At 47.9% G+C, this 19940-nt stretch overlaps 1 protein-coding gene across 1 annotated transcript in view; it reads left to right on the forward strand.

The window, feature by feature from the left end:
- EGFLAM (EGF like, fibronectin type III and laminin G domains) overlaps positions 1–19940 on the forward strand; it is a 173406-nt gene that overhangs the window by 132788 nt on the left and 20678 nt on the right. The window contains exons 14-18 of the mRNA XM_079915676.1: positions 4709–4834; positions 5950–6193; positions 9686–9797; positions 13932–14048; positions 16451–16631. Coding sequence (XP_079771802.1) covers positions 4709–4834; positions 5950–6193; positions 9686–9797; positions 13932–14048; positions 16451–16631 — 780 coding nt within the window. The remainder of the gene's footprint in view (positions 1–4708; positions 4835–5949; positions 6194–9685; positions 9798–13931; positions 14049–16450; positions 16632–19940) is intronic.

Here is a 19940-nt window from a genome sequence, read left to right on the forward strand (position 1 = left end):
CCTGGGGTACAAGAACAGGGCTGGCTATCCTTCCTCACCACCATATTTGCTTTCCTTTGAATAAGTCCTCTGGAAGTTCAAGTTCCTATAACTTCAATGCAGTCTCACCATGGGGGAGACTGGGCTCTTGGAAACAGCGGTTAATTTCCCATGGACATGCAGGCTTCCATAAGAGGGTGAGGACAGTTGCAAGTCATGGCTCCTTCCCTCTGATCTCTAACTTGGCCTTGCCGGCTTCAACCACAGTTTTTTCTCTGTCCCACCTCCCCAAACCCAAGAAACCTGTTTCCAAGGGGCCTTTCATTACTCGACCCCTCCCACCTCATCTCCTTCATTAAATTATGTCCAGCTATTGGATTCTGTGTGAACTCACATTCTAGAATAGTCAGCAATCTCAGCAAAATTTTGTATTCTCTGGCCCAGACTTTTCTTTTATTATTTCCACCGAAATTCTCCAACCTAAGCCACCACCACTCATTTTTTCCAATCCCTTCTTGGATCCCCGCCCTGCAGTGTCACAGAGCCAACAACTTCCCAAGTTATTCGAGACTCATGAGGTCTGCAGGGGCCACGGGTCTCACTCTGGCTTATCACTCCCTTACTCTTTCTTCCACTTGGTAAATACTGATTTAAGCTCCTGTGCTGGTCACAGCACTGGGTGCTTAAGATAAAGCAATAAACAAGACAGGATCTCAGCTCATCCCTCCTGTCATAACTCTCCCTAGGAGAGACCAAATTAATTAAATAAACATCACAGACATAAATGTAAAATTACAATTTGGACTGTTACAAAGGGGAGGTGCAATACTAATGTATAATAGGGAGATTTATGGGCTGGGGGTCAGGAAAAGCATTTCTGAGGCTGGAATGTGAAGTTGATATCTGAAGCAAGAGTAGGAGTTAAAAAGCAGAGATGAGAGGGAAGTGCATTCCAGGCAGAGGAAATGCCCTGTCCCAGTGGGAGTATGAGGGGAGGTGGGTCTCATGATCTTGTCTGTGTTTTGCAATGATCCCTCTGACTATAGACAGCTTTATGGAAAGAGTCTTCATAGGGGGCATGTAGACCAGCTGGGAGGCTGTGCAGGAGTTCAGGTCAGAGATGATGGTGGTTTGATCCAGGGTGGTAGTGGTGACACACTTGACAGATCCTTAGGATGGGAAATAGACAAGCCTCACTGTTGCGCTGGATTGGGGGACGAGGGGCGGGGAGGCTCCTCGCCGTCCGTGGGCTCCTTAGTGTATTCCACTCCACCTTCTCTTCCCTCCTTGGGAGGCTGATCTCTCTCCTGCCCCTCACTTCATTTTCTTGCGTAAACTTACATAACAGCTGGTGTATAGGAAGTATCAGTGTCAATAAAAGTTATTTTATATATTGATGATGCGGTCCTGCCAGCTCCCTGTACACATGACCTGGCACCTCCTTCCTCCTACTCTCAGAGTTGAGAGTTCTCCTTTCTCAGACTAACCTTTTCATCTACACTCTGCACCCATCCTTCCCTATGTTCCTGGGACCTTGCTGCCGAGGTTGTCACTTCTCAATAACCCAAGGCTCTTAAGCTTTCGTATGCCATGGACCCCTTTGGCAGTCTGGTGAAATCTATGGACCTCTTCTCGGAAGGATGTTTTCAGGGCTTCCCTGGTGGCGCAGTGGTTGAGAGTCCGCCTGCCGATGCAGGAGACATGGGTTTGTGCTCCAGTCCGGGAAGATCCCACATGCCGCAGAGCGGCTGGGCCCGTGAGCCAAGGCCGCTGAGCCTGTGCTCTGCAACAGGAGAGGCCACAACAGTGAGAGGCCCACGTACCGCAAAAAAAAAAAAAAAAAAGGATGTTTTCAAATGCAGGTAATAAATATACATGATAGGAAAAAATTATATTGCAATAAAGCTATATAGTAAAGTTCTGTTATTATAGTAATGTATGTGCTTCTTTATAAAGCATTAAAGAACAGGATTCTTCAAAGGTGGGTGCAGTAACGACCATGCTGTCAAAGGAGCGATGAGAATAAATGGTGTTTTGAGATACCCGCAGCAAATGGAAAGTGATTCGCCCCATTCTCAGGTCCATTGGGCACAATTCACAAGAACTGCTAATACTGGAGATTCGTTACCTCCATTAATAAGTAAGGGAAATACTCAAGTCCAGTTAGAGATCATGGAAAATAAAGATAAAGGTTTTTCCCCATCAAAGTTCATGGATGCCTTGCTCTAGCTTATTCACACCCACTCAGGTCCTCTCCAGCTTCAACCAGTGCCATGTTTCCGTGAGCCTGGACCCTTCTGATTCGGGAACCCTGCGGACTTGTCTCCTCTCTTTCAAAACCTGAGTCCAGCAACCCTCCAGGCCCCCTGTCAGAACTTCCTGTGCTGGGGTTCTGCCTTCCACTGCAAAGCAAATCTGCTCCCCTGAAGCTGTGAGTGGTTCTTTCTTTGCAAACCCCTCCTGGACCTCTCAGCGGTATTCACTTGACTCCTCTCTTGGCTTTTGCTTCCCCTGAGCTTCTGGGAACCCACCTTGTCTGGGTCCTCTGTGTCCTGCATCTGTTCCCCCTTTGTCTTCTCTGCCAGTTCCTCACCCTCCTTTGGTGCCCTGGGATTTCCAGGGGCCTTTCCATCCTGTCCTCTCTCAAGGAGCGCATATGTGCTTGGTATCAGGGTCGCCCCTACCTTGCTGCGGCCCCTCCAGCCCTCATCTGTGTGCAGGAAGGGCTCAGCAGCAGCTATTTCCACCATCACCTTATGCTTAAGTTGAACGAAAGCCAGCTGCGCTGCTCATTGGCAGCCAGGTCCTGTTCGCAGCCTCCCTCGTTTCCTTCCTCTTGCCACTCTCCTTTCGGTCTTCCCAGCTAGAAGCCTTGAGGTTATGCTGGAGTCTCCTTCCACCTTCAACTTCTAGAATGAACTGGCTACTCCTGCTTGCCCTGTGCGTCTTTGATTGTTCACTTTCTCTCCATTTCCTCTGCGATCACCCTCTCCAGCCGCAGTTTACCTCCCCGTAGGATTTCTCTCCTCTTTCCCACCCCCATGGCTCACAATCTATCTTGCATACCATTGCCAGCACAATCTTGCTGAAACACTGCTTTCATCCAGTAAACATCTCTGGCTGGCTTTCAACGCCCCTCCCCGTCAACTCCCACCTATAAAAAATAGTTACAAAGCAAATTTGTAAAATAATTTCCCCCATGTGTATCTAAGAAACGCCAAGGACTCCACTTCTTCCTGTGGGACCAGCCCTTCTCTGAGAAAGCCTCCCAGCCCACAGAAATCGGTGGAGCATGGGGACCTGTGAGAGTTTGGCTCTCTAAATTCAAGTTGGCCTCTCTATAGAGGCTGTGGCTGCTGGCAATGTTCTCAGGGCTGTGGCTGAAAAAAAAAAAGAGACCACCGTCACTTCTGCCTGAACTTCCAGTGGCCCCCAGCTGGAATTCATAGAGGCCAGCCCACCTGGCTGGAGGGGCAAGCCATCTGGAAGGGCTGTAATCGAATTCTGTTATCAGCTCCTGGAGTGGCTCTCCTCCCCTGGGTACACGGTATGCCAAGCCCTTCCCCCTCCTCCTGAGGAGGCTTTCGGAAAAGAAACGACTGGATCCGTTCAACAAAAACAGATGACTGATGACGAAAGGATGAGAGACTCCCCTGTTGAGATGACACAATCAGGCCACGGGGGTTCCTCATCTCACGGGGCGGTGGGGGGCGATGGTAGAGGGGTGGAGGGGGGCGGCTACCAGCTCCCACGGGCATCACATTGGAGACTGTGTGACGCAGAGCTGGACCCCTCGCGGCTCAACCAGAGATGCACCCCTTTGCCTCCATCCCAAGAAAAAGGGCTTTGGTCTCACCTTTGTAGTTCTGGGCCAGGTTGTGGCCCATCTGCCTAATTTATTTCTTATACACAAGGAGAAAAGGAAGAGCAAAGGAGCAGAAGAAAAGCAGCCTGGGAAAAGTCAGTTTGTTTTCACTTCATCTGGTGACCTACACTTGAAAATGACCAAGTGTACCCTTCACGGGTCTCTCCGATGTGTGTTTGGTAGAGACCTAACCCATCTGATGTTGAACCTTTCAGCACTTTTTACTTCCGGTCACCTTGCTGTCCCTCATAAGACTGTAACCTTGAGTTTAGAAGTAGAGATTCGGGAACCCCCTGCTAAGGTATTATGGAGCCCCCCCTCCCGTCCCTGCTCCAGACAGACGAGTTGACAGTCCAGGGCAGTTAATAAGCTTCCACAAGGCTCCTTACCTCCTTCTGTGCTTATCTTGCTTGACCCAACGTTCAACCAAGAAGGCGGGCAGCACTTAAGGTAATTGGGGCCAAACAAATGAGAACGCTTTTAACATAAACACTCCGCTGACATTGGAGGGATGGTAACACACTCTTGTGAGAACAACAGCGAGCTGAGTTACAGGCAGAAACAACTCTGTCATCCCTGTCAGTGGTCATAAAATTGCCCAGTTATTTATTATTTGATTTACTGTGTCGGCCATGTTTTAGCATCCCTGTGGCCCTTCATAAAGAGTAAACCAAAATCAAATTAAAAGGAAGGGAAGTTCCACTCATCCTGAAAGCTGGTTTGCAGTTGTGCAGAGGAGCAAATCAACAGGAGTGGGGCGTGAACTGTATTTGTTCAGAATCGTTCAGTCCGAGACTGAGGCGTGCTCAGTCTCGGACTGGCTCACGTGATGAATTAGCTTTGTCATTCCCATTCTGTATTTAGGGGAATGCAGCAGTGGAATCTGCGATGAAGCCTCCTGCATCAATGGTGGCACCTGCACAGCAAGCAAAGCCGACTCCTACATTTGCCTCTGTCCCCTGGGATTTAGGGGTCGCCACTGTGAAGATGGTGAGAAAGAAGCAAGCTGATGACGATTTGTCTGCCTTGCTAATTCATGTTGATGTAATTTTTCATCAGTGTACTTTTAGCAAGGTCCCATATATTTTTATGGGATTAATGTTGCTTTGTTGGGAGGGACGGGAGAATCTTCTCTTTAACCAGGTTGGAGTGTCTTCAAGTGTCAGAGTGGCAAACCAGCCAAAGACAAGTTCTCTTTAAGATGTTCCTGGGCCAGGCTGTGGTGGGCTCATCTTGGCCCTCAAATAGCTTTGAAAAGCCTAGATTTGTGTAGTTTGTGTCAGAATTTGAAGCATTCACAGCCCAGGCTCCTTAGAATAGCTGATGGTTTCAGAGCAAGTGTTGGGAAGGTACACACAGAGACATTAACAATGTGATGTTTCTTTCTCTTTGTACTGTTCTGCCGAATTATTATACCTCTCAATACTGTATATATTGATTATATTTATACACATATATGTATACATACATATAAACACACATGCACACACAAATACACACATATAATAATGGAAATTTTGAAAGATTTAAAAGATTTTGGAAAACCCAAGCAGGGTTGAACATGTTTTAACTTTTCTGCCAGTGATTCAGATTTGGCCCCAAGACACCATCCCGGGGAAAAGTTTTTTTTAACACTGTATAATCTCAAATTTCTCGTCACCTAGAAGAGGGCGTTGTGAGTCAGAGTAAGCCAAAGCCATTACACACCATCCTCATATTTCTGTAGCCTAACACACTAACAGTTGATCTTTGCTCACATCACTGAAGGTCAGTGGGAGGAGTGTGCTCTGCCCCACGTAGTCATTCGGGGACGCAGACGCCTGCCTTCTAGTGGCTCTGCTGGGGCCTTAGACTCCTCCACTGATTCCTGCATCCAGCCAGCAGGGGAAGAAGAAAGAGCAAGTGGAGGATGGAGGGAAGCTTTAGGGGCCAGACCTGGAATTCTGTGTACTACTCCCACCCACATTCCAGTGGCCAGACCTCAGCTACACCACCCACCTATCTTCAGAGCAGCTGAGAAACAGAGTTTAGTTCTGTACCCAGGAGGAAAAGAAGATGCTGGTTCTGGCACGGAGGGATTTCTAACCACGTGCTTGTTCTTTCAGCTTTCACCCTGACCATTCCTCAGTTCAGAGAGTCTCTGAGGTCCTACGCTGCAACACCCTGGCCACTGGAGCCCAGGCATTACCTTTCCTTCATGGCGTTTGAGATCACGTTTTGGCCTGACTCGGGTGACGGCGTCCTCCTGTACAGCTATGACACGGGCAGCAAAGACTTCCTGTCTATCAACATGGCAGGGGGCCACGTGGAGTTCCGCTTTGACTGCGGCTCTGGGACTGGTGTTCTCAGGTAAGGGCTGAGACCGTCAGGGTCCCCCTCCCCTCAAAAGCCAGACAACAGTCACTTTGCAGAAAGACAAATTTGTCATCTACCAGCTTGCTCTCTTCCTGTCTTCCCTACACAGTTATCTTTTCTGAAACCTGTCCTGATTCATACAGATGACGTGCTTCCCAGAGATGATGCTCTCCTACTGGCAAGGTTTCCTCTCTTGAATAACTACCCAGTCCTCTCCACCTAAGATCATGCAACGCAATCAGCAGAAACGTGATAAATAGTCAATCAGTACCTTGCTCAGAGCATCATTTAGTGGGCAAATATATGACAACTAGTTTAAAAAGCACCAATAGAAATGTAATGAACAGAAATTTCCTTGGTGACCTCACTTTATTTATTTTGTCCTTTGGAAGTAGTGTGTATCAGAGCCACAATCACTTAAAAACAAAGCTTCCCTGGTGGTGCAGTGGTTGAGAGTCCGCCTGCCGATGCAGGGGACACGGGTTCGTGCCCCGGTCCTGGAAGATCCCACATGCCGCGGAGCGGCTGGGCCCGTGAGCCATGGCCGCTCAGCCTGCGCATCCGGAGCCTGTGCTCCGCAGCGGGAGAGGCCACAACAGTGAGAGGCCCGCGTACCGCAAAAAACAAAACAAAACAAAACAAAAACATCAAATTATTATTCATCTGCCCTGTTCCCCACAAACGTCCTATTGATAGAAGCTTAACAAGTTGTTTCCATTAGATTAAGAGGATTTCAAAAGGACACCGACTTCCTCACCAGCATTGAGTGAACACACTGTGGCGTTACATTACACATGCTCATACTTGAAGAAATACATAATTGTCACGTAATCATTCATTGCTATGCATCAATAGATTGGGGTGGCCTCCCTTTAAATTTTAACTTTCCTCTTGCTTTATTTCTTTGGTAGCAACTAGTTATTTGGCATGGCTCTTATTGTTCTCCATGTAGAGAAGCTGATAGCAAATCCCCAGCAACTGCAAAGACCCTTCCCTGACCATCGTGCTCGTGAAGGCTGTGTGATGACTGGTTTCAATAGCATGGAGTAACTGAGTGCTTCTAAAGCGCTTGCTGGTGTCTGCAGGTTGGGTTCTGGGTTATCAAAACTTTCCTTCTGTTATCTGGTTTGTACTATTCATTGACTTAGCAGATCGATTGTTCCCATACAGTGTGGCAGCGTCCTTGTGAATCCCTCAGAGCCTGCAGTTGGGAGGTGCAGATATTTTTCTTACTTGTTTATGTCTCCCTCTTCTCACTGTGTGCCTCCCATGGTAGTTTTTACCTTCAAGCGGGAGGCCTGCTAATCTAATGCAGGCATGCCTCGTTTGGCGATTTCTTCGCTTTTGAAACCCACTGTGGTGTTTTGTTCAACAGTGCCCTGCAGCAGGAAATCGGTTAGTCTTTGTTGTTGTTTTAAAGGAAATCGTGGGCTGTATTGAATCACAGTTCATATTGCTCGACTGTCATTTCTAGAAAGAGTTTGTCGCTGAGATCTTATAGCCATGCGTTGCCCTTAATTGCTGATCAGTTTTCATGGCTGATGGGAAGTGCTTACTGCATTAGGTTTCAACAGTTCTTTGAAAGGACAGTTCATTTTTGTCCTCAAGAGCTGAATTCCTACACATCAGTGAGCCCTCCCACCTTGGGGAATGGACACTTTTGTACCTCTGGTTATGCAAGAACATCCTATGTCTCAAGACAACTTTGGTGGGTATTTAATTGATTCAATTTACATATGATTATGCAAAACAGTATAAGCAATTCACTTAGAATTATTTGTCAGGTCGAGAAAGGAAGACACCTTGAATATCACCTTGTACTTTCAAATGGCCTCTTCCTGGATGAGGAATGAACAGAAAGGGCTGGGGAGGGTCAGGGCTTATCAGCCCTCCTCCTGCACAGATTGCCCCCTGCCCCCTGCACCTCGACAGTGGCAGCTCCAGCTATGGGGTCACAGTGGAACCTTAGAAGTCCAGCATTTCCCTCGTTCATAATTCTGTTTCTATTTTTGACAAGAGGTGTTTTTCTTTTTTTTTTCACATAAGTTATTGCTTCCCTGCCTGTCAGGAAAGGCTCCTGGAAAAAGAATTCTTTAGCATTAGGTGTGATGAAAAGGAGGCAAGAACTCAGAGATTCCAAGGAACAGACCACCGTCTGCTCCCCTGGACCATCCCCTCTCCAGTGTAACTGACCACACCGATCACGGTTAGTGTTTCAGACGGCCCTTTGGAAGATGTTTATTCTGAAAACCAGTTCCAAGACTTCCTGCTTCATTAAGACAATTCAGTGAAAGGCTCAACTACAGGAAGCTGCGGAATTGGCCAAATCATTTTAACTTTAGGAAAAGGATAAGGTGGTCTGAACTTGATTCAAAAATCGAGACAACTGCAGTGAGCTCATAACGGCCACAGTCAGTATCACTCTGCTGAGGGAAGCAGCGTGTGGACGGGGAATGACCTCTACGCAACAAGAACAGGCTCAGGCGCCATTAGTTATTATGGAGATGGGCTGCTGAACAAGATCTTTATTGCATATTGATGGAGCCAAGGTGATTAAATTCTAATTGCTAAGGACAAATGGCAAAAGCATTTGCCAGAGCAAAGAATCAAGTGAGAGGGTGGAGACCTTTCAATAATTGTGCCCATTGGTATTCCTGGTGGGTTTCTAAAGATGATCCAGGACCAGAAAATAATTGGGAGGTTCAGTGAAGGCCAGGAACTATAGAGACATCTTTAGAAACACAAATGCAATACTTATACCCTTTTACACACCTCGCTGTAAAACGTAACATGTAAAACTCTTATCAGTATCATTTAAACTTCAAGTGTGTCCATCTTGAATTAATAATGGAATTTTTAAAGTACTTTTAATCCTTTTCACAATATCAGACAACATGGAAACTGTCCCCTCAGTATTTTATTATGAAACATTTCAAACATATAGAAAAGTTGAAAGAATTGTACAGTAAAATCCTTATACCCACCACCTATAGTCTACAGTTAACATTCTACTGTATTTGCTTTATCATGTATCTATTTATCTTTATATTCCCCATCCATCCATCCATCCATCCACCCATCTTATTTTTTATGCATTTCAGGGGATGCTACAGATATCAGTACATCAAGGAATCTGTTTTGCATCATAGCCTATATAATTTTCTCTTCTCCAAAGCTTGTATGCAACTCTGATCACACTTTAGCCTCATGCCACCCCTCATCTTGAAAACCAGACTAATCCTACCCCCATTTCAGACTTGTTGTAAGGAATAAGTAAAATGATAAGTGAGACACTTACTCCTCCCATGAAGGGGTCCAGTAAATGGAGCTAGCACTGCTGTGCTTACCAAGAAGGAAAGAAGGTTTTTCTTTTTGCTGAAGGGAGTGAGGTGCCTAAGGTTGGCACGTTTCATGTGAGCCAGATTGGTGGACATTATCTCTAACACCAGTAGTGCTAACCCATGCTCAGTTTCCTTCCTTCAACAGGAGTGAAGAGCCCCTCACCCTGGGTCACTGGCACGAGCTGCACGTGTCTCGCACAGCGAAGAACGGTATCTTACAGGTGGATAAGCAGAAAGTAGTGCAGGGAATGGCAGAGGTAAGAAGGACGTCACCTCCTGACGGCTTATGTGAATGGGGTTACTATTTCCTTCCTGTCTTGGAGATGAAAGTGGCAGCATGATGATTAAACACAGTGCCAGTTTACCTGGGCTAACGACCAAGCTTCCCACTGGGCAAGTTACTTAACTTTGCAATTCCTCAGCTGTGAATGGGGATGATAATAAGCGGGGCCTCATAGGGTGGTTGGAAGGATGGAGTGAGCTAATGCAAACGTAGCGCTCAGAAAAATTGCCCGGCTACCTCCATGCCTCCCAACCTCTGCCTTTGTTCATGTTCGTGTCTAAGGAAGTTCAGAACACAACTCCAAGGCAGGGCCAGAGATGGGGTGGTCGCACAGCTGACAGACTCTGAAACCAGACTCACGGGGCTCAAAATCTAGCTCTATTCCTCACCAGTAGTGTGAACTCAGACCAGTCACTCGATCTGCCGAGTTGGTGTTTTTGCATCTAAAAAATGGGGTGGTGGTGACACAATAATGATGTCTCATAGAGCTGTGAGAATTAGAATAACTGTACTTATAGAACACCACAGAACCTGGCATATGATCAGCACTTTGTAGCTTTACTTATTGTTAATAGTGTGCTATCATAGTAGCCTCAAGAGCTCAGAATTTCCACTCAAGTTTATAACTTTCATCCATGATTTTATTTCCAAGGTCATGTTCAAAGGAAAAATGACACTTTTAAGGAGGGATAAGAGAGATTTGCTTTAAACTATAACCTACTGCGATTCTGTACACGTACAAAATTTATAGACCCCTAAAACAGAGGGGACTTTAGATTAGCCAGGCTGTTCATTACAACAGTCTTCATTTTGTGCATCACAGATTTAAAGGGGGCATTGATGAGTGTGGGTGTTCTGATAAGAAAATGAATTGATAGAAAAAAGAAAAGGAGGGAAAAAGGACTCTTGGTGGTAAGAGGTATTTGGTTGAGGAGGAGAGAAGGAAGAAGGACACACATGTCAAACAGGCAGCTTTGGGGACAGCAGTGGTGGGTGGTCCTATCAGAACCAAGGACCTCCTTGGGAATTAGAAGAATCAGAAACTGGGCTCTGCTTCAAGAGGCGAGTACCTTAGAAAACATCCCATATATATTTGTGGAAGGAAGGAAGGGAGAGGGGAAGGGAGGGAGGAAAGATGGAAGGAAGAAAGGAAAGCAGGGAAGAAGGAAGGGAGACGAATAAAAGAAAATGGATTTTAAAGGGAGGATGGGAGTCACTTCTTGTGCAATCTAGGAAACTCTAACAGCTGACTTCAGTCCAAGACAAGATCAGAAGCTCACAAGCATAGATCTGACTGTGTGTTGACTTAATAATATAAATTCAAAAAAGTATTGTATCGCTTTAGGCTCTAGTTACCAACATCTGTAAAACAGTAACAAAAACTTAGGATGGGCGTGTTTGTAAATAGTGGGCTTAAGGCCTTGGATTCTAAGTAAGGAGCCCTTCAGGAGGCGGTATTTACCATTGGGGTCCTACAGTGAAGAGGTAACACAAAGGTAGAAACCACATCTCGGGTCCTGGGTTCTGTTACTACCACGCCAGGGAATGAGAATTAGACAATATGGTAAAATCGTGTCCTCCCTATTGGCTATTTGAACGGATGGAGCTGACCAGAGGGCTGCCCACCTGGAAAGCAGTATAAACATGTGGGAGGGAAGGCGTGGCTGTTGTGTGTGCATTTGAGGGTGGTTCTTGTGAGGCTGCCTTGAGACAGGAGTGGGAAGGCCCAGTGCTTGATCTCCAGGAGTTAAACCTTAATCAGATCACCCCGCAGGGGTCTCAGTGCCTGCAGCTGTCCTGTCCACACCATGTTCAAAGGTGTGGCTGAGAGGGGCAGAGGTCTTGGAGTTTTAGAGATGGGTGGGGTCAGGGATTAGAGGATACTGTTGGGGGCTAACCCAGCCCCTAAGTATCCGGGCCAGATTCCTGGCTGCACTGAGAAACACCAACAGCGCAGGGTGAGCCACGCTATGCAGACTTAGAGGAAAGGCAGTGCTTCCCAGGGTTCAGGAAAACCCAACCAGGGCGTTTGCTCAGGTTTTCCAACCACTCCCAGCCGAACGGAAGCGGCAGATCCAGGCCCAGAGCATCCCACCGCAGAACAGGCCCGCCTCGGTGGGTCTGTTTGTTTATCTCCTGCGGTCCTGCGTGGGCGTGGCCGCTGCAGCCCCGCCTCTTATCCACCGGCCGGTGGCGGGGGAGGATTTTGATGGGCAGCCAAAGGGGACGCCTCTCACCCCACGAGACCCCGCCCCGTTCGCTGGACCCAACCGAGAAACTGCAAGTGTTTTCAAAACAGCCTGCTTCTCTGAAATCCCTTTGACCCTGCAGGCTTCTTGCTTTCCTCCTAGTATTTTATTTTAAAGACAAGATGGAGATGGGTTCATGGGGGTGTGTGCTGACAGCTCCTGTCTGGTTCTCTGTTTCATGGGGCCACAAGAATTCGCGAAAGCCCTTCTTTGATGACCACCCCCTCCACCTCCCCGCTAGTTAAATAAGAACCCTCGAAGCTGCCTGAAGGTTATTGACGGAAGGCAGTTCAATCTGTTTAATCCAAGACTTCTCTGCTTCTACCTGGCTGGACCCCACCACCGTGAGCGCTCCCCTAGATGGACCTCCCTCCTCTCTTGTCTCCATCGCAACCAGACCCCAAATCCATTCTCCTCCCTCTGGCCAGTTATATTCCTAAAACACAGTCTGACTGTTCTCTCCCCTGCTGAAAACTCTTTGCTTTTGGGGTGAAGTGCACATTTTGGGGTGCTTTTGGGGTGAAGTGCACATCCATGCATGATCTGGTCCCTCCTTGCCTCTGCCCTATACCTACGTGCCCTCTAAGCCCTGAGTTTGTCCAGTGTCTTTCTCAGTTCTAACTCTCCCTAGTGCACCTCCCCACTCCCTATGTCTGCGGTAGAGTATGTGATGCCCCCTCCCCGCCAGGTGCACCCGTAGTCACCTGGACAGTCCTCACAGGGTTAATCTTACCTGCCCGGTCACTTGTCTGTATTCCCCCCAGCGTAAGCCTCTGCAGGGCAGGGACCTGGACTTTCTTATTTACTGTTGTTTGCGCAGCACTTAGTACCTGGGACATAGTAGGTACCCAATAATATTTGTTAAATTATTAAATGCTGCTACTGTTTGTATTTCTTTTGATCATAAAGGAAACAATAACTTATGTTACCCAAAGTGTGTTCATCCCCCAGAGGTCTCAAATGTGTGTTATCTTAGGACATTTTACTTAATTGAGACTCATGTTTAAAGGAGTTTAGACATTACATCTCACACACAGCTTGTTATCTAGCCCAGCCATTGGGTTTAGGCTGTTGAAATGACCAGAAGCAGGGGAAGCCTTTGGGGATTGACAATGGGGAATTCTCCGAGAACCTGGAAAAGAATTTCTCTGCCCTTGTATCTGATAACAAGGAATGCCTCCCACCTGCCATGCCTTCCCTTTCTCTTGGCCTAAAGAGGTTCTATCTTTACCATCAGTGAATATGCACCCAACTCTAGGCAAAGTGCTAAGTCAGTGGAATCTCAGCCGCCAGGACAGGCTAGACTGTACGGCACACATAAGCCCCAAATACCAGCCCCTTATAATAAGGAGTTATTTCTCACTCACGCTACATGTCCGTCAATGGTCAGCTGCAGCTTTCATCCGAGACCCAGGCTGAAGGAACAGGGCGTGGGGGAAGAGGGCACGGCGAACCCCTCCTGGCTTCGAAAGCCTCTGCCCAGAAGTGATTAACTTCTCTTCTGCTCATGCTTTATTGACCAAAGCAAGTTACATAGCCCCACTTGAGATTGACAGGTTGGAGGTAATCTTCCTACAGGGAGAGGGGTATTGATGATGGAACAGTCTACCATATCCGCTCGCATTTTATAGGTGATGAAACTGAGTCTCAGAAATGTCAAGAAATTTATTTTCCAACAGGTGGTAAGTAGCAATGCAAAACAAGGCAAAGGTCAAGCCAATGTGTAGACAGATTGTCATGATGAGTCTTGAGACTGTCTCTGCCATTTGCTCCCTGACAGGAAACCAAAGATACCTTTGGTAATCTTAACCATTTTTTTCTGAAGTCGCACCGTGTTTTGTTTTTTCACCTGTTGGCAGGGAGGCTTCACCCAGATTAAGTGCAACTCGGACATTTTCATTGGCGGGGTCCCCAATTATGATGACGTGAAGAAGAACTCGGGCATCCTCAAGCCATTCAGTGGGAGCATCCAGAAGGTACAGGCTTCCCTTCCTCATGTGTATTGTGTGACCTTGACTGCAGACAGTGGAATTGAGAACTTTGATCCGTGCAACCTGCTGCACCCAGGTTGAGAAATTTTTAACGTTTTTCAAACTATATTTTTTAGTGCTCAGAGCATACCTTTGCAACCCCACTTTCTTATAACGTCTGCTCCTCACTATATCCAGCAGACATCCCATGAATGCAACTCAGTGAAGATGAATTTGTACGACACATCCACTAAAATATCCTGGGATTGTTGAGGGAGGTACCTGGCACCGGGTCGCTATAGACACTTCATCAAAATGGAAGGAAGAGGATGGAGTCTCATAGGGACTCCTGCTTCTCTTTGGGGTCACTTTGCTTTCTGCTCAAGGCAAGACCCACTTGTTTTTGCCGCCTCCACTTCCATCCCCACCACCATGATTTAACAGTTGTTCATCAATCATGTAACCATATTCTTGAGCACAGATTAGAGTTCTTCCATAGAAGGTCTGGAAAAAATCCACTCAGCTAGTAAAAGAGACAGGATGCTGACCCCATTCATATCTGTCTCTTATTCCTTCTCCTGGGGCTGTCCATGATCCCTCCAGTCGTGAGATTATGTCCTGTCTGCAACAGATATGCAGGTTGACCCACCAACCCAGATTTCCAGGACCACCAAACACTGGGGGAAAAGAATTTGAAGAAAAGCACATCCGGTTCCTGGATGTTAGCAGTATCCTGTTTCTCTTTAGCAACCACTGGAGGAATGGGGGCCACTGATCCCTTTCAGACCTGCAGCAAAACAAGGAGAGGCTAAGATGATGGAGGGACAGTGAGAGAGGAGGGTCCTCTCACGATTTGCACATCTGGACTCTGGGAAGGGCCCCTGGGGCTCTGTACTCTGTATCCCAGTGTAGGGCCCAGAAAAGGGGCCCAGTCAATATTTCCTCTCTCTGGTGTGCTTCCCTTTGTTGCTGAACTGTGATATCAGTGACACCTCAGTTCGGACCGTTGTCCCTCCAGGAATGGGGGTGGGGACATGGCCCCCATCGGCCATGTGTGTAATCACGGGTTTGAAATTAGGAAGCGGGCTGAGTTGCTAAGAGGCTTCACCTTCCTTCCTACTGTGTCAGGTTTTGCCCCCTTCTTCACGCAGCACACACAAGCCTTTCCTCCTTACTTCCTGGAAAGGCCCTCCTCCCCTCCCAGTGACCCAGTCATCGGCTCTGCCTTACCCTGCAGTGGGCCGCGCCATTCGTGGCTTGTTCACGTCCTGCATTCTCAGCAAGAAGAGGAGACTGCGGAAAGATTCTGGCTCTTGTCCGGCAGCTTCTGAGATTCAGGGCTAGGGAAAAGTTTTCTCCCAGCTCTCCTGACACTCTCTAACAAATAGGCAAACCTGTGGAAACATGGATTAGTGGCTGAAAGTGCCATTGCTAATCTCTTAGGACCCCCTGCGTGGTGGACCTTCCACTGGGATGTGTTCTCTCTGTCTCTGAGTTCAGCAAAGCCTGTGAGACTTTGAAATACCAACAGCTCAGGGCCAAGGCACACTCCGTTTATTTGTGTCTGGGGAGACCAGTAACCTCACCCTATAATTCATCAGTTTCACCAAAGCCCCATTGCAGGGGAAAAGGGTGAGAGCAAAGAGCGGTCTCCTCCGGTGAATATGCACAGCGGTGCTAAGAATGTGACCTGAGTTTCACTCCAGGGAAGAGGATGTGAACAGGAAGGGGATTCCAGAGTGTCAGGGGAGGGAGGAAGCAGGAGGGGGGGGGCAACTGCGGGGCCGAGATGGTGGAGCCGGAAGAAGCAGCAGAGAACTCTGGCCAGGACGACACAGCAGTACAATTCCACCACCTCCAGACACGATCACCCGCCCTTGGATTCCTGCCTGTGTAGCATTTTGTGTTGTGTTCTTCCTTACTCCGCTTTACTAGCAGCATCTCTCAACCTTGGCCGCACCTTAGAATCACCTGGGAAGCTTTTTAAAGTTACCGATGACTCCATTTCACCCACAGAGATTCTAGTTCACTCGATCTGGGGGGGCTTGGGCATGAGTATATTTCTTAACCCTCCCCGCCTCCACCTCGGGTGATTCTAACATGTAGAATTAGAACCCTAATTTTGTGGTTATTGGGACTTCTTTACGGCCTCACTGAATAGCCAGGTCTTCCAGAGACAGAGGAAGCTGCGTGTATAGTCTTATAAGCGATGCAGAGTGTCCCAAACACCAGATGTCATCACTTCAGTTCCTGTGTCGCTTACAAGACTATAGAAGCAGCAACCGGACTTTCTCTCTTTTGTTTAAAGCTCCCTCACTAGGCACAGTTCACATTAGCTGAGGAAAGCTGTAGAAGACCGAAAAGACGTTTTCTGAATTCCTGAATTTCTTTACATTTTCTTTCCTAAGATCATCCTGAATGACCGGACCATCCACGTGAAGCATGACTTCACGTGGGGCGTGAACGTGGAGAATGCAGCCCACCCCTGCGTGGGAGCCCCCTGCGCCCACGGGGGCAGCTGCCGGCCCAGGAAGGAGGGCTATGAGTGTGACTGCCCCTTGGGCTTTGAGGGGCTGCACTGCCAGAAAGGTACACCACGGGGAGGGTAGGGGGAGAGGGGACTCAGGTGCTGCTTCTGGGAGCAGAGGGAATGGACAGACCATTTGGGGGGCCAGTTGATAACCCCGGGACAGCCATACCAATTATTTTTATCAATGATGTCGATAGCATATTACATGATGAATTATATATAAACTACTGTAATTATTTAATAAGAATTAAAATGCTGAAACAGTTCTGTAAACAGCAAGTAAATAGTTCCCCCCCCCTTCCCCCAACCTACCATGGCTCCCTTCCCTGAGAATCCCCTCATGGTCTAGCAATCAAAAGGTTAACTCATAGGGAATTCCCTGTTGGTCCAGTGGTTAGGACTCAGCGCTGTCACCTCCGGGGCCCGGGTTCGATCCCTGGTCAGGCAGCCAAATGAAAAAGAAAGAGTTTAACTCATAATATGGGTAAGGGAGGTTTCCAGGACTCCTCCATCTGAGCCACTCCCAGAGCCTATCCTGACAGGTGGATGCCTGGGCTTTATAGACTGATAAAGATCTTGACTAACTATTTTTGACTCCTACCTGTGAATGCTGCAAGGAGAAATCTGAGACATCTTGCCAAGGATGGCAAAATCTGAATTGTACGTTCGTTGCTCCAAAGAAAAATATGAATAACCTTCTGTAGACTATTTTCCATGCTGTATGTGTTTCCTCTGTACCTCCGTTTCCTCATTTGTAAAAATGGGAATAATAGAGCAATGTTGTCTAACACAGAGAATTGTAGCGTAGGTTAAATGAGGCAGCGCACATTCCTTAGAAGAACGCCTGGTAAGTACTCAACCGATATTAAACGTTATTATTCTTGGTGAGAAAAATAAAATGCACCAGCAAGTGCTGTGAGCCGCTCAGCTTTCAACCTGCCCTTGTGTGAAATCAGAGCAGGTCCCAGACCACAGGCCCTGCTGGCCTGAGCTTTCCACACCAGCTCAAGGAGGCGGAGGCCACGGCGGGTCCAGAGGAGGGCTGCGTTGTGCAGCTGTGTCATGTTGGGCCACGTGGGCCTTCTTGTTAGAATGCCAGGTGACTTCACCTGTCTGGGAACTAATTAGAAAAGGTAGACAGGTCTGAAGGAAAGAAGGCGGCCATCCTAAGCGAAGGAACGTGCTCTTTCTCTTTCCTATTTATTTCCAGGTTCCTGATTTTTATTAGAAGTGGGGCTTAGAGGAAAACAGGTGGCTATTTCGGGACATGGAGTGCTAGGAGAAGTTGTTTTGCAGCAGTCTTGGAAAATATGAAAGGTGCCCGTTTTCCAGCTGGAAGACTAATTAGTAGTACAGTGAAATGAATTTTGAAACCTGCATGGCAAATCATATGAAATCTATTTATTAACATAGCTCACCTTGGTGACGCACCCCCAAAGAAGAGGAACATTTGTGAATGAGCCTGATTGTAATTCTAAGAAGCACATCACTGTTTAGCTAATAGCAGGTACTTGAAGAGGTTCAGCTCGAGTGGCCCGTTCACTCAGAAAACCGGATCTGGATGTCACACATCAGCATTTGAATCTCCTAGGTCTTCAATTTCACTGCAGGCAACTTCAAGCTTGCTCCTGCCTTAAATGCTGACACTAATGGTCAATATATAAAGTCCAAGCTTAAGTGAACATTTAGCTCTGGGAATTAAAGGAGGAAGGAGAGGATAATTTGTGATCGTGTTAACCCTCCTTTCCTGTTACAGAACATGAGCCGTACAGATATAAAGTGCTCGCGTGTATAGCTTTGTAACTACAGGCTCGGGTTCAATGAGAAATAAATCTCCCCGGGATGAAGACTCAGATGGCTGAGGGCCTGGGCCTCCTGACGAGATCCAAGGGAATGGACAGTGGCAGGGGGGCTCTGGGGGGCTTTCAGGGCTCTTTTTCTTCAACATCCTAGGCTAGAGCCAAGATTAAAATCCAGGCAGAACATCAGCTGTCCTTGTGTTATGTCAGTATTTCCTTGTGCTTTGAAATAAAGATGATGTTTCTGGCAAAATGGCAACTGTTGCGAATCCTAAGAAGATTCGTATATAGGAGGTGTGGCCTGTGTCACATAACTTCTCCTGTTATATGGCTTGAGAGGATTAATGGAACTCTGGGTGCAGGTTAGGACTGTTAAGGACAATTTTTCCAGGCCCCAGCAGGCTCTCAGAGGTGCACAGTTACCAAACAGACTTTTGAGGTGAGCCTCTAGTCCTGAGTAAGGATCGGAAATAAAGGGAGGCGAGCTGGTTCCACAGAGATGCAGGAGAACGGTCTAAAAGTTGGGGTATATTCTTCATGAGAAAAACAAAGAATGGTTAGAAGCCATCCTTGGTTGTCAAAGAGGATCCTGTCTGATCCAGCAAGGTGATTCTTTTTTTTTTTTTTTTTTTTGCGGTACGCGGGCCTCTTACTGTTGTGGCCTCTCCCGTTGCGGAGCACAGGCTCCGGACGCGCAGGCTCAGCGGCCATGGCTCATGGGCCCAGCCGCTCCGCGGCACGTGGGATCTTCCCGGACCAGGGCACGAACCCGTGTCCCCTGCGTCGGCAGGCGGACTCTCAACCACTGCGCCACCAGGGAAGCCCTAGCAAGGTGATTCTTAGCCTCATATATTTAAGGGTTGTTTCCCTCCCTGATTAACAGATCATGCTTCAAAAGCACGAACCTTTCCTAGCACTCCCCACAGAAGTTAAACCAGCCCTTTTACAGTGGGCAGCATGTTGTAGAAATCCCCAGCGCCAGGCCTCCCCCAGTCCATACCAAGGCGTACCTTCTCCGTCAGGAAATTAGCTTCTGGGATCCTCAGTGAGTCTGGTTCTTTCTACCCTCCTCAGAGGCGTTGGAAACTTGTTCTCACCTCTTGGTGGTGCAGACAGGCTGGGGCCAGAAACTCAGACAAATCCTGGAGCGGTCCAGGCTCCCAGACCATCAGAACATTGACGGTGTTTTGGGACACCCATCCTGCCCTTTGTCTCTGGCAAAATCAGAGGCAGGAGCAGAGCCTGAGCCCAGATGGAGGTGGGTACCGGGCTCCCACTGAAATGCAGAAAAGTGAGCCTCTCTGTCCCCAACCGGGGCAGGAGGATCCAGAGGGTCTTCCAACTCCCAGCCGCGACTCCAGGTGCCAGCAAAACCCACAGGGCTTGGTGGTCCCCTCACCTTCCATTTGGGGGCTGTCACTCTTAGGTGCCTTCTTCCACCTCAAACCTCAGCACCCCATGCTGTACCCCAGTACCGATGCCCTTTTCTCACCTCACCAGAGGGGTGTCAAAAATCCGCCCTCTGGGCTTCCCTGGTGGCGCAGTGGTTGAGAGTCCGCCTGCCGATGC

This window comes from Stenella coeruleoalba, assembly GCF_951394435.1.
Source record: "Stenella coeruleoalba genome assembly, chromosome: 3".
NCBI classification, from domain to species: domain Eukaryota; kingdom Metazoa; phylum Chordata; class Mammalia; order Artiodactyla; family Delphinidae; genus Stenella; species Stenella coeruleoalba.